Source organism: Microcaecilia unicolor, chromosome 9 (assembly GCF_901765095.1).
Source record: "Microcaecilia unicolor chromosome 9, aMicUni1.1, whole genome shotgun sequence".
NCBI classification, from domain to species: domain Eukaryota; kingdom Metazoa; phylum Chordata; class Amphibia; order Gymnophiona; family Siphonopidae; genus Microcaecilia; species Microcaecilia unicolor.
In genome coordinates this window covers 150,347,718-150,366,397 of record NC_044039.1, presented here as the reverse complement: position 1 = coordinate 150,366,397, position 18,680 = coordinate 150,347,718, and the positions used below count along the sequence as shown (strand labels likewise).

The following is an 18,680-nucleotide window of genomic DNA, read 5'->3' as shown; positions in this document are numbered from 1 at the left end:
TCTCATCTCTCCTCAACTCAATTAATCCAGACATTGCAGTAATAGTCCTCAGCCAGTGAGAATGATGCAGGGCTATGTCCAGAAACCTATAATCACAGACCCTAAATCCAGTCACTAGATGTCACTGCTGTGTGATGACTGGAGCTCCCGCCTCCACAGGTCATGAATTTTACCTCCAGTATCCCCAATCCCAGCCAAACTTGGAAGCCAAGTGGAGGAGTGGCCTAGTGGTTAGGGTGGCGGACTTTGGTCCTGGGGAACTGAGGAACTGAGTTTGATTCCCACTTCAGGTACAGGCAGCTCCTTGTGACTCTGGGCAAGTCACTTAACCCTCCATTGCCCCATGTAAGCCGCATTGAGCCTGCCATGAGTGGGAAAGCGTGGGGTACAAATGTAACAAAAAAACAAAACCTGACCCAGGAATCAAATTTGGGTGCTTCACATGGCAATAGAGTCTCCAGATCAGTCCTCATTCTCTCCCTTCTGAAGTTGCACCAGCATGCCTCCATCCACAGCTCTATCAACATATGTATTTATTTTAAACATTTATTACCTGCACTATCCTACCAATCTAGGCGGGTTACAATAGAAACATACATAATAAAATCAACAAAACAGACAAAATTAAAACAGAACAAACAAATGATAAAAACAATAAAATAACATCATATTCTCAAATAAAATCTGAGCTGTATCAATACATGCACATTTCAATTGAGATTCAAAAAAAATAAGCTTGAGCAAAAAAACTGTCTTCAGTTGCTTTCTGAACTGTAACAAAGACTCAATCACGTGTCATAATTTGGAAGGTAAAGAGTTAGTAGGCACCCTAAATATAAAAGACTTATGAAGGATAGAATCTCCCCAGCCAGAAGCTGCTAATAGAGATGGTGGAAGAGGAGGAGATAGTGGAATGACAAAGCCACCTCTAATGCCTAAGAAAGATCAGCTTATTTTTGTGTCTGCCTTAAACAAAAATATGGCACTGAAACTGGGCAGGCTGCACTACTTCAGCCCTCTTTCAGAATCCTTCAAGTATGTGATGCTCAAGGTTTTGTCACTGACAAGTTTGGCAAGTTGTCATCGTTGCTATAACAACCAGCCGCAACCTCTCATCCCAGCCACTGGCATTGCCCTTTTAAGAGCTCTGGTCCTCCCTTGTTTCTTCTGTCTGTTGTTTAATGCTGGAGGGAAAGGGCTTCATATGCTGGAGGAGATGGAAGGCAGTGCTGAGAAACAAAGCGTGGATAATTTCTCTGGGAAAAGACGTAAGACGCACCGTGCTCTTGTCTCAGCTGGGACCAGCATCCTTTGATACCTCAACAGGAAACAAACACCATTGCAAGTAAACCTGCATCAAGGACTGATGCTACAACGCAGGGAGACCAGAGCTGCAAAAATGTCATTTTATGATTGATTCAAGCTAGCTAAGAACCGCGATGTCTTGAGGGAGAGCAGATGTGGGACGCAACTGTTTGCTAAAATCCCTCTTTTTTTTTTTAATTTGAAATTGCTTCTGACTTGGGAGCTCTGCGCATTTCTTCCAAAACGGACGGAACAGTGGAACACAGGGGTAAAAACAGGGGCAATATGAAGGACAAAGACTTCATGCCCAACGTGGAGCGGGGCAAACCTGCCACCTATACAGGGGATAAGAAGGCAAAAATGGCTGCTAAAACCAACAAGAAATGGGTGAGATTAGCCACTGTTTTTGCTTATGTTCTCTCTGTGTCTTTGGCTGCCATCATCCTAGCTGTGTATTACAGTCTGATCTGGAAGCCCGTAAAATCCAGCGGTGAGCCCAACAGCAGCAGCCCAGGCCAGGAGGTCACAACTCAGGTAGATGCAGCAAGCGGGTACCCTTCATCTCCCACAGGTCCCACCAGCACTGCTCAGTCCGAAGACATGGCCAGAACTGGACCGGGAAGCCAAGACTCAAATCCTAAGAAAAGGTCGCTCGAGTTAAAAGAGGGTCTTGGAATCCGAGCCAAAGCCCCACTGTTTGAAAATGGTGCTGGGACACCAAATTACAGCGCCTACACAGAACGTCATAGTGTGTTGGAAGATCAAGGCATTAAATCCCTCGATCTCAAGAAAGAAAATACGCAAGAGGTGACTGTGGCTACATCATTTCCCAGTCCAAGTCTAGCTCCAGTAATTGTGGGGGCTAATCAGACACCAGACTATGACATAGGTGCTACCGTGAGCACAGCTGGAACGGATGCCCCCCCTGGCATATCCAGAGACCGGGAAGGAGGACCAGAAGTCCAGCCAAGCAAAAGCACCGCCAAAGATGCAGAAAATGATCCTACGTTTAGGGCAACACCTGGAGTCACAGAAACAGCGAGGAAAGCATTTTATTCCCCAAATTCAAATGGAGAATCGGATGCAGCTGCAAGTACTTCACCTCAGCCCACAGAGGAAGCCTCAACAGACACTGAGCAAGCACTTTCAAAACACACATCTCCCGCAGGAAGTTTATAGCTGCTACTGACGTTGTTGTAAGAAACTTTTGATTATAGATTATTTTAAAAGACCGAACCTAAATGAGTCAATGCATTATTCTTGAAACCTGCTGAACTCTACAAAACGAAATTCTGCTGCTTCTGTAGTTTGCTCAGTGCTCTATCTGCTAGATTCTGGTACCTGATGCTAATTCATTTTTTGTTGCTCAGACTTTTTCCATTCTTCTGCCCAAAGAGCTTATTAGCTATTTGCCTGAAGGGCCCAACATTTTATACACAGTTCTTTCTGGAGCTGAGCTCTATAGAAATTGTGTTGGTTACCCCCTAGGGGCAAATAGTTGGTATTTCAACTATCACTGAAAAAAACTCTTCACTGTATACCTATATAAATAAATATTTTATTTGCCTAAGGTATACATTGCGATGTGCTGGGCCTTGGGACACTAGATTGAGTTATTTATACAACAAAGGATTCCACATAGCATGGAGCTCAGGTATGTTGATACAGTCAAACTATACACAGGCCATATTTCATTTCTAGATTTGGCTGGTTTTCTGCACATACTAACTCTTTGACTACTATTAATCAGTTTTAAGGGTTAGATTAGGGAATCGCAGGTGTAAGACTGACGATGTGGCCTAGGGATGTGATGTCATACCCATCACAAAATCTGATGTGCCCCCTTTCACTTGACTACTTCACATGTGGAAAATAAATCTCTTTGTAGCTTTATATCCTGGGATCTCTCTGCCTTGCAAGGGAATTCTAAGTGCCACAGTGAGACTGATGTAAGTAACTGTTTCATTCATCATTCATTAGGTGTTGTATATTTATTTATTTATTACATTTGTACCCCGCGCTTTCCCACACAATGCAGGCTCAATGCGGCTTACATAGTAATTCGAAATACAAAGTCTTATAATAGAAATTTCAAAACGGTAAACATTATAAAGTTGAGCTTGATAATGTATGATTAGGATAAAATAGGGTAGATAGGATAGTATAAGTTGGGGGAAAAGGGGTAAGGAGGGATATAATAAAGGAGAGATGGAGAAGAGAAGGATGGGATGCATAGAGGGGGAATGGGGAGGTGGGGTAAGTAAAACTTACTGAGGTCAGTATCTAAGTCAGAACAGAATTGGGATTGGAGGTTGGTAAGATTAGGTTGGGACATTAGAGTAGGCTTGCTTAAAGAGGTGAGCTTTCAGCATTTTTCTAAAGGGCAAGTAGTCGTTAATTAATCGGATAGGTCTTGGTACATAAGTACATAAGTACATAAGTAGTGCCATACTGGGAAAGACCAAAGGTCCATCTAGCCCAGCATCCTGTCACCGACAGTGGCCAATCCAGGTCAAGGGCACCTGGCACGCTCCCCAAACGTAAAAACATTCCAGACAAGTTATACCTAAAAATGCGGAATTTTTCCAAGTCCATTTAATAGCGGTCTATGGACTTGTCCTTTAGGAATCTATCTAACCCCTTTTTAAACTCCGTCAAGCTAACCGCCCGTACCACGTTCTCCGGCAACGAATTCCAGAGTCTAATTACATGTTGGGTGAAGAAAATTTTCTCCGATTCGTTTTAAATTTACCACACTGTAGCTTCAACTCATGCCCTCTAGTCCTAGTATTTTTGGATAGCGTGAACAGTCACTTCACATCCACCCGATCCATTCCACTCATTATTTTATACACTTCTATCATATCTCCCCTCAGCCGTCTCTTCTCCAAGCTGAAAAGCCCTAGCCTTCTCAGCCTCTCTTCATAGGAAAGTCGTCCCATCCCCACTATCATTTTCGTCGCCCTTCGCTGTACCTTTTCCAATTCTACTATATCTTTTTTGAGATACGGAGACCAGTACTGAACACAATACTCCAGGTGCGGTCGCACCATGGAGCGATACAACGGCATTATAACATCCGCACACCTGGACTCCATACCCTTCCTAATAACACCCAACATTCTATTCGCTTTCCTAGCCGCAGCAGCACACTGAGCAGAAGGTTTCAGCGTATCATCGACGACGACACCCAGATCCCTTTCTTGATCCGTAACTTCTAACGCGGAACCTTGCAAGACGTAGCTATAATTCGGGTTCCTCTTACCCACATGCATCACTTTGCACTTGTCAACATTGAACTTCATCTGCCACTTGCACGCCCATTCTCCCAGTCTCGCAAGGTCCTCCTGTAATCGTTCACATTCCTCCTGCGACTTGACGACCCTGAATAATTTTGTGTCATCGGCGAATTTAATTACCTCACTAGTTATTCCCATCTCTAGGTAATTTATAAATACATTAAAAAGCAACGGACCCAGCACAGACCCCTGCGGGACCCCACTAACTACCCTCCTCCACTGAGAATACTGGCCACGCAATCCTACTCTCTGCTTCCTATCTTTCAACCAGTTCTTAATCCATAATAATACCCTACCTCCGATTCCATGACTCTGCAATTTCTTCAGGAGTCTTTCGTGCGGCACTTTGTCAAACGCCTTCTGAAAATCCAGATATAAAATATCAACCGGCTCCCCATTGTCCACATGTTTGCTTACCCCCTCAAAAAAAATGCATTAGATTGGTGAGGCAAGACTTCCCTTCACTAAATCCGTGCTGACTTTGTCTCATCAGTCCATGTTTTTGTATATGCTCTGCAATTTTATTCTTAATAATAGCCTCCACCATCTTGCCCGGCACCGACGTCAGACTCACCGGTCTATAATTTCCCGGATCTCCTCTGGAACCCTTCTTAAAAATCGGAGTAACATTGGCTACCCTCCAGTCTTCCGGTACTACACTCGATTTTAGGGACAGATTGCATATTTCTAACAGTAGCTCCGCAAGTTCATTTTTTAGTTCTATTAATACTCTGGGATGAATACCATCAGGTCCCGGTGATTTACTACTCTTCAGCTTGCTGAACTGACCCATTACATCCTCCAAGGTTACAGAGAATTTGTTTAGTTTCTCCGACTCCCCCGCTTCAAATATTCTTTCCGGCACCGGTGTGTCCCCCAAATCCTCCTCGGTGAAGACCGAAGCAAAGAATTCATTTAATTTCTCCGCTACGGCTTTGTCCTCCTTGATCGCCCCTTTAACACCATTTTCGTCCAGCGGCCCAACCGACTCTTTGGCCGGTTTCCTGCTTTTAATGTATCTAAAAAAATTTTTACTATGTATTTTTGCTTCCAACGCTAATTTCTTCTCAAAGTCCTTTTTTGCCCTCCTTATCTCCGCTTTGCATTTGGCTTGGCATTCCTTATGATCTATCCTGTTACTTTCAGTTGGTTCTCTTCTCCACTTTCTGAAGGATTGTTTTTTGGCTCTAATGATTTCCTTTATCTTACTGTTTAGCCACGCCGGCTGACGTTTAGTCTTTTTTCCCTTTTTTCTAATACGTGGAATATATTTGTCCTGAACCTCCAGGATGGTGTTTTTAAACAGCATCCACGCCTGATGCAAGTTTTTTACTCTGCGAGCTGCTCCTTTCAGTCTTTTTTTCACCATTTTTCTCATTTTGTCGTAATCACCTTTTCTATAGTTAAACGCTAGCGTACTTGATTTCCTAGTTTCACTTCCTTCAATGCCAATATCAAAACCGATCATATTATGATCACTGTTATCAAGCGGCCCTCGTATCGTTACCCCCTGCACTAGATCATGAGCACCACTAAGGACTAAGTCTAGTATTTTTCCTTCTCTTGTCGGCTCCTGACTAGCTGTTCCATGAAGCTGTCCTTGATTTCATCAAGAAATCTTATGTCCCTTGCGTGTACAGATGTTACATTAACCCAGTCTATATGCGGGTAATTGAAATCCCCCATTATTATTGTGTTGCCCAGTTTGTTTGCGTCCCTGATTTCCTTTAACATTTCCGCATCCGTCTGTTCGTCCTGGCCAGGCAGACGGTAGTACACTCCTATCACTATCCTTTTCCCCTTTGCACATGGAATTTCAATCCACAGTGATTCCAAGGAGTGTTTTGTTTCCTGCAGAATTTTCAATCTATTTGATTCAAGGCTCTCGTTAATATACAATGCTACCCCTCCACCAATCCGATTCACCCTATCACTACGATATAATTTGTACCCCGGTATGACAGTGTCCCACTGGTTATCCTCCTTCCACCAGGTCTCAGAGATGCCTATTATATCTAATTTTTCATTTAGTGCAATATATTTCAACTCCCCCATCTTATTTCTTAGGCTCCTGGCATTCGCATATAGACATTTCAAACTATGTTTGTTGTTCCTAAGTACATCATGCTTAGTACTTGACAGTATTAATTGGCAATCTTTTGTCTGATTTTTATTGTTATTTAAAGATACCCGATCTACTACAATCTCTTTGCAACCTCACTATCAGGATACTCTATCTTCCCTGTTATGGTGATATCTTTGAAAGATACCTTATCCCGAACCATGCTCTTTTGAGCGACTGTCGGCCTTCCCCCCATTTCTAGTTTAAAAGCTGCTCTATCTCCTTCTTAAACACCGATGCCAGCAGCCTGGTCCCACTCTGGTTAAGATGGAGCCCATCCTTTCGGAATAGGCTCCCCCTTCCCCAGAATGTTGCCCAGTTCCTAACAAATCTAAAGCCCTCCTCCCTGCACCATCGTCTCATCCACGCATTGAGACTCTGGAGCTCTGCCTGTCTCTTGGGCCCTGCGTGTGGCACAGGTAGCATTTCAGAAAATGCTACCCTGGAGGATCTGGATTTCAGCTTTCTACCTAAGAGCCTAAATTTTGCTTCCAGAACCTCTCTCCCACATTTTCCTATGTCATTAGTACCCACATGTACCAAGACAGCCGTCTCCTCCCCAGCACTATATAAAATCCTATCTAGGTGACGCGTGAGGTCCGCACCTTCGCACCAGGCAGGCAAGTCACCAGGCGATCCTCACGTCCACCAGCCACCCAGCTATCTATATGCCTAATGATCGAATCACCAAGTACAACAGCTGTCCTAACCTTTCCCTCCCGGGCAACATTTGGAGATATATCCTCGGTGCGAAAGCTGGCTGCCCAAAAAGGAGAAACTGGATGCATAGTAGGTCTTGTATTTAATTCCTCTGCAATTGGGAAGGTGTGTAGGTTAAGATAAGTTCGTGAAGAAATAGATCTGTTTCTGGCAAGGGAGGTCGATCAAATCACTCATGTAGCCGGGGGATTCACCGTGTATGATCTTGTGGGTCATTGTGTTAAATATATGTGTTGTATATATACCAGTTAATTGAGTTGGTTTCCAATTTCGCGATTTAAGAGCAGATTTCCTTCTTATTTCTCTCCCATGCTAGTTGTTTTTCCACTATGGCTTGTCAAAGAGTTTCCTGTAGCCAGCAATTTCAATAGAAAAATGCCACACCTTCTTCCCACCCCTAAATTTCCATGCTTAGGGCTTTGAGAAATCCTTTGGATGCTGAGTCTCCAGCTACTGACATGAGTTTGCTGATTTTCATCTAGTCTCTGATATTATTATTAATCATTGTATAGCAGATGTGTGCAGTGTTGTAATATGTCTTGTGTAACCACTACAGGACTTGTCACAATTTCTGTTCATTTACTGAGGACAAACATTAGTCTAACATGAGGAATCTAGGCATAGGAGCCAACTTTTCAAAATGATTGGGGGTGCTACACATAACACAAATGAACACTCCCTCGTCAGAGTAATTGGGGGGTGCTCAAGCACCCACAGAGCTGGCACCTATGCATCTAGGTCAGGAGAGAGGTAGGTAAGCAAAGCACTATGAAGGAATCTTTTGGAGGGGCTCTTAGTTCATTATAGGACGGATTCTATATATGACACTCAAAAGTGCACACGCAAATTTGGGTATGCACCCAATTTTCACACAGCACTTAATTGAATAATGAACCAATTAGCATTGATAAATGGGGGGGCTAATAATTATCAATGCTAATTAGCAATAATTAGAATGCACGTGCACATCTTGCTAAGCATATTCTGTAAAGATGCGCACATAAATTCTAGTGTGCAGATCTGAAAAGGGGAGTGGCCATGGGAGGGCATGGGCGGATCATGGGTGTTCCAAGAATTTGCGCACACTCTTACAGATCCGCACCTAAAATTTAGGCACGGGGATTTACACCAGGTTTCAGTTGGTATAAATCCTCGCACCTAAAAGTTAGACGTGGATCGTGGTGCTAGTTTATAAACAGCACCAACTTCAAGCGCCATTTATAGAAAAGTGTTTGGCGCTTATTTTTTTCTGTGTCAATTTTTCGGTACCATATATAGAATTTGGTCCTACAAGTCCAAATCCATAAAAACTAAAACAAAAAAAAAAACCCTCATTATCTTCCTGCTAAACAGTTAAAATCTATAGGATTGACCTAAAGTTGTAATGACTTAAAGCGCTGTCCACATCCTACTTTTGGGGTTATTCCACTCAATCCATTCTTATATGCCACAGCAATTTTACACCTGCTGATTGTAACACTGTTACAGGGTAAAATGGACGTTTTAATATTCTGGCCTGGTGCTCATTGATCTATGCTTGCCTATGGGGTGTGCATTGTGGGTGGTGGTCTGATCTCTGTATACACCTGAGTGTTGATTCATACACTATGTCCAATTGGATTGGACTGTAAATATCCAACAACACCTCCAACTTCAGTATCAATAAACATAGTCCATCAAAAGCCAGTCCTAAATGTTCATGAACTGTATTGTCAGAGATCATATCACATCTGACTTCTTCTGGTGCATCTAAATTTAAAATCATGTCCATTTTAAAATGTCCAGGAAAAGGTCTAATGGTTAAAGCAACAGGCTGAGAATAGGGAAGTCAAGGTTCAAATCCTGTTTCTTCCACTAACACTGCTTGTGGCCTTGAAGAAATCCCTTTTTCCATCACCTCAGGTATTCACTTGGAGGGGGGGGGGGCTTTTACTAAGCTGCAGTAGCGTTTTTAGCTTGCGGTAGAGATCAGCTGGCGGTAAATGCCGACATGCCCTTAGGAATATAATGGACGTCTTGACGTTTACCGCCAGCTGATTTCTACCACGAGCTAAAAACGTTATCGCAGCTTAGTAAAAGACCCCCTTAGATCGTAAGCTATTTGGAGCAATTCTATAAATGGCATTTTGGCGCCAAGATTCCATTATAGAACACTAGTGTATGTCGATATTGGCATGCCCTCTTATAGAATCTAGCCTTTAGCATGGATTTTAATGCGCGCTATCAGCTAATTCAGTGTGCTAAAAGTCCAATGATAACTCTTTAGCGTGGGATGAGGCAGGGACTGGGCAAAGTATGGGAGGAGACTGGGCATGCTCTGCACATTGCAGCCAGTGTGCAGTAGGTAGCATGTAGTAATTGGCAACTATACAGTTAACGTTGCTTCACTTAACATCACACCAGGGCCGCAGAGGGGGGGCAGGTGAGGCAACAATTCCTGGGCCTAGCCTCCAATGGGGGCCCAGCACCATGGTCTGTGTCTCTCCTGTTTTTGTTGGGACCTGGGTGATTGCAAAAGGCGATAACTCAGTCCCGGCACACAGGAGCAGAAGAGAGAGAGACCCTGATGCCCGGGCCCCCCTTGTAGGCTGGGGAGGAGCAGACACACTGAAGTAGGAAGGTAGGGGGTGGTGGGCGGTGGCAGCCTGAGTGAGTGAGTGAGGGGTTGCGGCCGCAAGCTGCTTTCCAAGGTGGGGAGGCAGTGGCTGCATCCTGAGTGGTGGGTTGGCAGCGGCCCGGGCCCGGCTCTGTCTCTCTGCGGCCCCCTGTGTCACACGTCGGGGCGCATTAGTGAAACACATCCTTCTGGAAACTGCAGGGAGAATCCTGGAACGACCCCCCCCCCCCCCCAACAGTTATCGCACAGCTGTTATATTTAACCTGGGTTAATTATGCTGTTAATCTGTGTTAAATGACATAAGAACATAAGCATTGCCAGATACTGGAGAAACCAAAGATGCCATCAAGCCCAGTATCCTGTTTACAATAGTGGCCAATCTAGGTCACAAGTAACTGGCAAGATCCCAGATGTAAAACATATTTTAAGCTGCTTATCCTAGAAATAAGAAGTGGATTTTCCCAAGTCCATTTTAATAATGGCTTATGGACTTTTCTTTTAGGAAATAATCCATTTTTTTTTAAACCTTGCAACGCTAACTGCTTTTACCACATTCTCTGGTAATGAATTCCAGAGTTTAAGTACACTTAATGCTCTTTAGTAAACATGCCCCTATGTTTGTTTATATTAAAGATTAGAGGTGCTATTAGATATTCACTGTGCAATCAATGCACTTTCTCTTGATGTTAGTATATGTTTATTTCATATTTAGGTTAATTTCATGTATAGACATACAGTCTAGACTATAGCTTCTCAGTGGCACTATAGAATTCTGCCCGCCCTGTGTCAATCTCATACTAAAGAAACATTGTAATGGGCCACATTTTTTGAGAGTCTAGTGGATGTAAAAATTGTGCAGTTATGCATGAACCAAATGCTCCCATATGGTTGAATACTGTGTACAGTGAGGCCTTTCTATAGAATGAAATGCAAGTTTAAGTTTATTACTGCATCTGAAATTTTTATTCACTGAGAGAACTTTTTACACAAAATAATCTATTTAATAACTTATAATAGAAAATTCCTTTTTTTCTGCACTAAAGGCTTTTTAGGTGAAGGCTTCTGTCTTCAGAAAGAGGAGTAATTTTGCAAACACAACAACCAGGAAAACAAATTCACAGGATCTGCAAAACCCGATACAGGATTGTCTAACTGTCAGCTCATAACTCAAGACTATAAAATCACGATTTCGTGACTCTTTCTAAAAGAAATGAAACAACCCTTATAGCCGCCTGTAGTTATGAGTTCTTTAAAGATATATCTGTATCAAAAGTCTTGTATATTTTTTTAAAAGTTTTATTTTTCAGGTTGATAAATATAGTAAGGGAATTTTACATTTAAATCTGTAATTTGTGTTGATCTGTTCTCTTGAGTCCCTAGAAGTCAAGGTCAAAGGATGTGTCATTAGTGTGACTAATTTCAGTTTCTGTGGTGTGTGAATGAAGGGTTAGATGGCCATTACACACAGATACGGAGGAAAAAACCCTGACCTAATAACAACTATGGATGCCTTCACCAAACTGGCGCCCAACATGCCTCAAAATTTTGATGATGAAGAAATGTAAATGCAGCTTGGCCTGGTAAATACATTTTCAGTTTCCTAAGACTTGAGGGAATAGTAGAGTTGGGGTAAAACCAAAAGACAGGGAGATAAAGAGTCCTCTGCAGTCACACAGGCAGAGTCAGTGGTAGCAGGATCTCAACTTCAATCCTAGCAGGTCTGCATTTAAAATTCCTGGTTTTACCTCTGGATCACACCTCCTCCCTTACATCTGGCTTTTTTATTTCTCACCTCTTTCCTCCTTCTCCCTTTGAGCATCCAGTTCAAGTGGAACCGGTTAGGGGGTGGCAACCAGGGCAATTGCCCTGGGCCCCCATGCTCAAGAAGGCCCTAAGCCTGCCTGAAGCTGAAGGAGGCATAGCGCAGGGCAAGCTTTGTGCCCCCTTACCCCCTGTTTCTGCTCTTGGCCCCTGCATATCCAAACAGACCCTGGAAGTTGTCTTGATGAGCTGTGACCTCATGACCTTTGTCCCTCTCAGCTAATTTCAACCAATTATTGCTGTAGCAAATCCTCCGTCAGGGGTCACAAACCAGGACTCCTTCCAGAACCCTACAAAATCATGGGCAGGGTCCAATCACTATGTAGAGTTGCTAAATGGATCCAGATTCACCCAACAGGGTTGATCCCAGTCCTGGGTTTACTCCCATTGCATGCAGAGACTTGTAGTTCTGATTCTCCTTTTCACTCCCTACGAAAATTGACTATAAATCCCAGCATGCAATGGGGTAACCCAGGACTGGATCAACCTTTCAGGTGACTCTGAGTCCAATTGGCAACCTTATCACTAGGTATTGTCATGGCAGGAGCAATAGGATCCCTTCTTTCCTTGATGCTCTGAGCGCTACTTTCACAACACCCCGCTGCCTTAGTTAGGTCATGGGACAAAAGACCTGACCTGGGAATCAAAAGCAGGTTCTCGCATAGACCACAGCTGTGCCACTGAGCCATCAAGCTGGCTGCCTATGCTGCTAGCAAATAAATAAATCCCTTAAAGCCCTGATTTGTTCCAGGCTTGGAGACTCTATTTAACCATACAAACTTGATTCTAATTTTGCTTGTAATGAGCAACACAGCTGAGCCATACATCTGCTGCAAATAAAGAAAAGAAAATTGTGGTTGAGAAATGAATGTATCCAAGCCATGTAAAACCTTGCTTTATAAAGGTGGGGTATAAATAATCAGATAGAAAAATCAGAGGGAGGCAGCGTTCCCTAGATTTTATTTCTGCTATGTAAAAGCACAAAAACAATAGTGCACATCAGTGTTTTATACTCAGAATGAAGCCAAACCTGGTGTGTATAATAGGGAAATCACACACCAAAAAATAAAAACAGAACATGCAGTCTAACCTTTATCCATCGCCTTTTTTTCCTGTAGCACAAAGCATGCTGAGAGATTCTGCAGCATCCCTATAGGAGGAAAAGGAGGTATGAAAATAGCTTCCTCCATGTTTTACCTGGAGTTATTTCAGATAGATTTATGTTAGTATGCAGGCACAAATTGGGACTAAAATCTGTCCTGGCATTTACAACACATTGACCCAAATCCAGGCTGTAAGCTGGCCACGATCCAATACACATAGCCTATTTGGCCCATAGTTAGACCAACCCTTCTATATCTTTCAGAGCCTGTTAACTGTGTAGTAGCATTAAAAACCTATAAGGGTTATAATTCATATTATCTGAAAGACTTTACAGCTAATACAGTTTGTTTTACAAGAAGAGTCTTCCAGAACCAGAATGTAGGTGATAACTTATATTTCTATAACTATATTAAACTAAACTGACCTCATCACATCATTCTCCCTAATTGTGCAAATATAAACCATGGATGTACACAATTAGCAGGGTATGCTGACATTTTTAGCAATACTGAATTATCCTATATGCTATAGTACATACTTAGAAAACAGGTTTTGCCATAAATGTGGACCTAATAGCCATCATTAGATAAAAACAAACCTTTATTGAACAAACATTGAAAAGGCTTTCAGGACCCAATCCATAGATTTCTCTCAAATGCATTTAGAACTTTAAGCCCTGCTCTGGAATTCTGCAGACAATCTCTGACCAATCAGATGTGCTGGTGGCAAGTGACATCACAAAGCCACCCTGGACAATTATCACAAGTGGAGGGACATTTTTGATATGATGTCCAAATCCAACTTTGGATGTTTTGATGAAAAATCATGTGGTGAACATGGCCATTTTGAACCTGAAAAACTAGCTTTTTGTTTCAAAGATGGTCATTTCCTAGATATTTGTGCTTAGTGCATCTATCTTTTTGGACCATTTAAAAAATAATTGTCCAAGTGAAAAATGCACAAAATCAGGCCTTTGGGATGTAGAAAGAGCCAGCATTCATAGTATATTGACCACACAGATATCCCAGCAGAGCAGTGAAAGCACCTAGGGGGCACTGCAATGGACTACACATAAAAGATCCTAGGTATACATTTCACCCTTACCCTCTTATTGTATGGTGAACCCTCCAAAACCCACCAAAAACTTACTGTACCCAACTATACACCACTACAGTAGACCTTATGGCTGCAGGAGTCACCTGTATGTGGTTACAGTAGGTTTTTGGTGGGGTTTGGGGGGCTGACACTTTCCACCACAACTGAAAGTTAGAGTAGATTATGGGCCTGGGTCCCCTTCTCCACAGTACACTGCACTGACCACTAGGCTACTCCAGGGAATTGCTGCTCTAACAGAACTGGCCATAACATCTGAAGCTATCACAGAGGCCAGTAGTATTGTTTCATTCAGATCTGTGGGTTGGAGGGGGTCAGTGACCACTGGGGGAGTAAGGTCATCTGGTCATTTAGGGCAATTTTTGTGGATTAGTTGTTATTAAAACAGTGCTAGACCAAACATCCAACTTTTAAGCCTTGCCATTTTTTGTTTGTTCCATTATGGCAGAAAAACATCCACGGTTAGGAATGCCCAAATCCCGTGGTGTGGCTGGAGCAGGCTCTCACAGGCTCCTCGAGAGCCGTTTGTTAAGTTTTTAAGAATTTTGGGAGCCAGTTCTCCATGGCACTTTAACAATGGATCCCAAAATGTGGGCTTGGGCCCCTCCTGAATTATCTTTTACTTTGCTGGTGAGAGAGAGCCCCCTAACAATTTACCAGCACAACCCCTGCTCCAAATCTCACCCTTAACAAGCCCCACATGCCACCTTGTGATTTGGACACACTGCAGACGAACAACATAGAAAAAACGTCTAAAAATGGGTTTCAAAATAGCCATTGGATGTTTTTTCAAGAAAAGTGTCCATCTGCCAGTTTATGCCACTTTTGGAAGTTTTTCTGTTTCAAAAATGAGCCCCTTAATCTTAGAAACATTTTATTGATTGATTTAAAAACATTTCTAGCCCACATGTCTACAGTTTCTGCCTCCTCTGGGTCCAGCGTATTTTATCAAAATTACAATCAGATTGCATTTAATAAGATGCTTTTTCACTCTACAAGGACTAAAACAGATTTAAAAAATCAATATAAAAATGACCAAATGTTTCAAAAATGTTCCTAAGATGGAAAATATATTATCTTTAGGGCTCATTTACTAAGGTTTGGCTTCCATTCTGGATAGACAGGGGGGAAACCTAGTAAACCAGGCCATTAATCTGCAAAAACTAAAACAAAACAGAACCAAAAAAGTAAGTATCTGAAGTTTTTTTAAGTTACAAGCCGAGCAGTTGGCTGTTAGCCCAGCAATTTGTCTAGTCTGTGCAGCTACCACTGCTGGAATACAGATGGAGTTGCACCTCTGCAGTCCTCCATGGCTGATTTGGCACAGTTTAACTTTCATACTTTACCCTTCAAGATTAAGCTCTGCATTAGACCCTAAACACTCAAAAGTTCATGTTCTGAGTTCAGGGACCTCATCTGTGCAATAGTGTTTACTATCAAACTCTGGAGTCCTTTTAGTAAGTGGTGGTAAGCACTACCGCATGTTTCCCATGTGCCATAATGCACTACTGCAGGGCACGCTCAGGCTTCCCCAGTGCTTAAAAATAATTTGTATTTTTTAGCACCGGGGGTGTGTTTGGGGGAGAAGAGTAGGCATGCCCAGCACTAATGAGCACAGCTACATTGCCGTACGCTAACCGATTAACCAGAAGCGGAGCCAGGCTGACGGCGCGGGGGGAGCGAGAGCAGACTTCTGCCGGTGCTGGCGCACATTTTCAGTGCAACACATTGAGAAAAACATAGGCGCCGGAGCTGGCAGAACTCTGTTTGGGGGAGTGGCTGCTCCCCTGGCACCCCCTGGCTTCGCCACTGCGATTAACGTGTGAACGCTTTCCGTCTACTAATAGGTGTCGGTAAGGGCTCACGTGCAAATAGCAATTTAGAAATTAGTAGACCATTAGTAGAAAAAAGGAAATGTAGCAACTTTACAGCTCTCTAACAAAGTGGCCTCGTGGCATAGGGAACCCACGTGCTAATCATAGTGCATGGCCCCTTTAGCGCAGCTTAGTAAAAGGCCCCCTCTGCTTCTTTACAAGTGAAATATAACAGAAGAATCTGACTTAGCCCTCGAGGAGAGAAATAATGTCACATTTCAGGATGAGTGAGCCCTTAGACCACAGTAAGAACAGTACTGGCTGCCTGCCAGGGGACAGATAGACTGTAGCAAGCACTGGTTGAGTCCCTGAAGAAGGGATTGCTCCAGTAGAGGCATGGAAGGAAGCGGAAATCTGTATCTAGAACTGAAGCTGAAGCTGTGCTGGAGCTAAAGAACCAGGACTGGAAGCAGAACCTGTGCTGGAGTTTGAACCAGGACTGGATGCAGGAGCTATGCTGAAGCTGGGGCTGTGCTGGAGCTGGGAACCGGGACTGGAAGCAGGAGGTGTGCTAGAGGTCTGGAACCAGGATGACTTGTTGCAAGCAGGGTTGCCAGGTGGAAAATTTTTTCCACCCAAATGACCCAAATCCAGCCCAAAACCCCGCCCAAACTCAAACCCCACCCCTGACACCCCACCCCTGCGTCATCACCCCCTGCCCCCAGGCCAGTCAATCTACCCACACCACCAGGCCGTCATCAACCCGCCCCGCTGTCATCAGCCCCGCCTCCCCCGGCATCGGCCCCGCCCAAAACATCACTACCGCGCCCAAAATGTCCACTAACCCCGCCCCTGCGGGCCGGAAAAAAACGCTCAAAAAAACCCGCCCAAAAGAACAGAAAACAAGCCAAAAAACCGCAACCCGACGCAGGCAAAATTTCCCGTGGCGGGTCGCAGAAACCGCCCAATTGGGCGGTAAAACCACCCACCTGCAACACTGGTTGCAAGGCAAAGAGGTAGAGAGCAGTGACTGTAAAAGGCCCAGGATGATGATGTCAGTAAGGGGCGGGCCCAAGCAGCAATCAACCTGAATCCAGCCTCTCTCCCAAATGAACACGCACAGCAGTCAGCAGCTGGAGGAGGGAGCAGCGGCAGAGTGCAGTGGAGCATGTCGCACAGGGCCCTGACATGAGCGCTGCCCTCTGCGCGAGGTGACCGTGAGAAAAAAAACCTTTCAAAATCATTATTTGGCACAGATCTCCCCAACCTGTACAGCACAGCTTCTAACCTCCCTGGGTTCAGCTTATTTTATTTAAATTACAATTAGGTTGCATTTAGTAAAATGCCTTTGTTGTCTTCTATTCTGGGCTGATTTTAAAGATAAGAATAATGTTATGCATATGCACTCTAATGTATAAAGATTTTTCTCTGGTGCTCTTGATCCCTCTGCCTGTTCTGTCCAGTGTTGGGCTTACCGCCGTTAGTAAAAAGGAGCCCTCTTTACTAAGCCACAGTAAAAAGTGGCCTGTGCTAGTGTTGGCGTGTAAAATTGGTGCGCACTGGGCCACTTGCTTACCACAGTGGGTAAAAAGGGTTCTTTTTAATGAGTAGTTAAATGGCTGTGTGCTAATATTAAAAGTAGCACGTGCCTATTTACTGCCTGGGCCCTTACCGCCACCTATTTACTGGTGGTAAGGGCGTCACTCGCTACTCGTGCGGTAATCAGGCAGCTGTGGCAATGTGGCTACGCTGCCAGTTACCGCTGGAAACACCCCTCCCCCACCCCCACTGTAGAAAACAGAACATTATTTTCTACTGTAGGAATGCACAGGAATCCTCTTCCTGAGAATAAAAGATGAGTTAATGGAGTGAAGTGGTACAGGCTCATACTTTGTAATCACTAGATTTAAATCAGAAACAATGGAAAAAGAATCCTCTGTGGTGCAGTAAATCTACCGAAAGAAGGACGTGTAGATAATGTTTACCCCATTAGATAAACTTTTGCCATTTAATGACCTTTTGATGGTGGGCATGAGGAGCGGTATCTGAAAAAAGTAATGACGCTATGAGTATATAATTTCATATTAATGGAGTGTTGGTTTGTAGGTATACATTTGTTTTGTTTTTTTTAAAAACCCATAATGAATTCTCCAAGCTATGTCAGTGAATTCAAGGAAAAAGTTATGCTGGGAGTGGGCAACCATGATGAAAAATCAGTATTCAGTCAGCAGTGCCCCAGCAGCGCATCTTCCTGCCATAACCATCACAGCATGGAAATTATGCACAGCTGGTTTCAAGCAAGGCAGGGGGATCGGGATAGGGGTTCCAGGTGATATAAAAGTACAAATACCAATCAAGCTAGTTTTGCCTAGGGCTTACATTTGATTTCCTGCAACTTCCAGAAGGGAAAGAAAAACATTAAAAATAGACCATAGGGGTAGGCAGCAAAAAAAAATGGGGAGAGCAGCACCAAGCAGCACCAAGCAGTCCACCTAATCTGTCCATTGTTGAGGGGGTCTTTTACAAAGGCGCACTAGCGTTTTAGTGCGCACTAATGATTAGCATGTGCTAAACGCTAGAGACACCCATAGAAATATATGGGCATCTCTAACATTTAGCGCATGCTAAAAACACGGCATGCTTTTGTAAAAGGACCCTAATGTAGTACTGCAGTGCCTACGAAAGCAGAATTTACTCATATTTCCTGACATCTAAAGAGAACATGAGAACAGCCATACTGGGTCAGACCAATGGTCCATCTAGCC

At 43.5% G+C, this 18,680-nt stretch overlaps 1 protein-coding gene across 1 annotated transcript; it reads left to right on the top strand.

Moving 5' to 3' along the window:
• Positions 1-1,309: 1,309 nt before the first annotated feature.
• On the top strand, positions 1,310-11,285 carry LOC115477611. The gene is made up of 2 exons (XM_030214605.1): positions 1,310-2,501; positions 11,116-11,285. The coding sequence occupies exon 1, from the start codon at positions 1,591-1,593 to the stop codon at positions 2,482-2,484; it is 894 nt and encodes a 297-aa protein (XP_030070465.1). The 5' UTR covers positions 1,310-1,590; the 3' UTR covers positions 2,485-2,501; positions 11,116-11,285.
• Positions 11,286-18,680: the final 7,395 nt, after the last annotated feature.

Excerpts from the sequence above, each read along its gene's own strand:
- LOC115477611 (XM_030214605.1), top strand. The coding sequence starts at position 1,591 with ATGAAGGACAAAGACTTCATGCCCAACGTGGAGCGGGGCAAACCTGCC.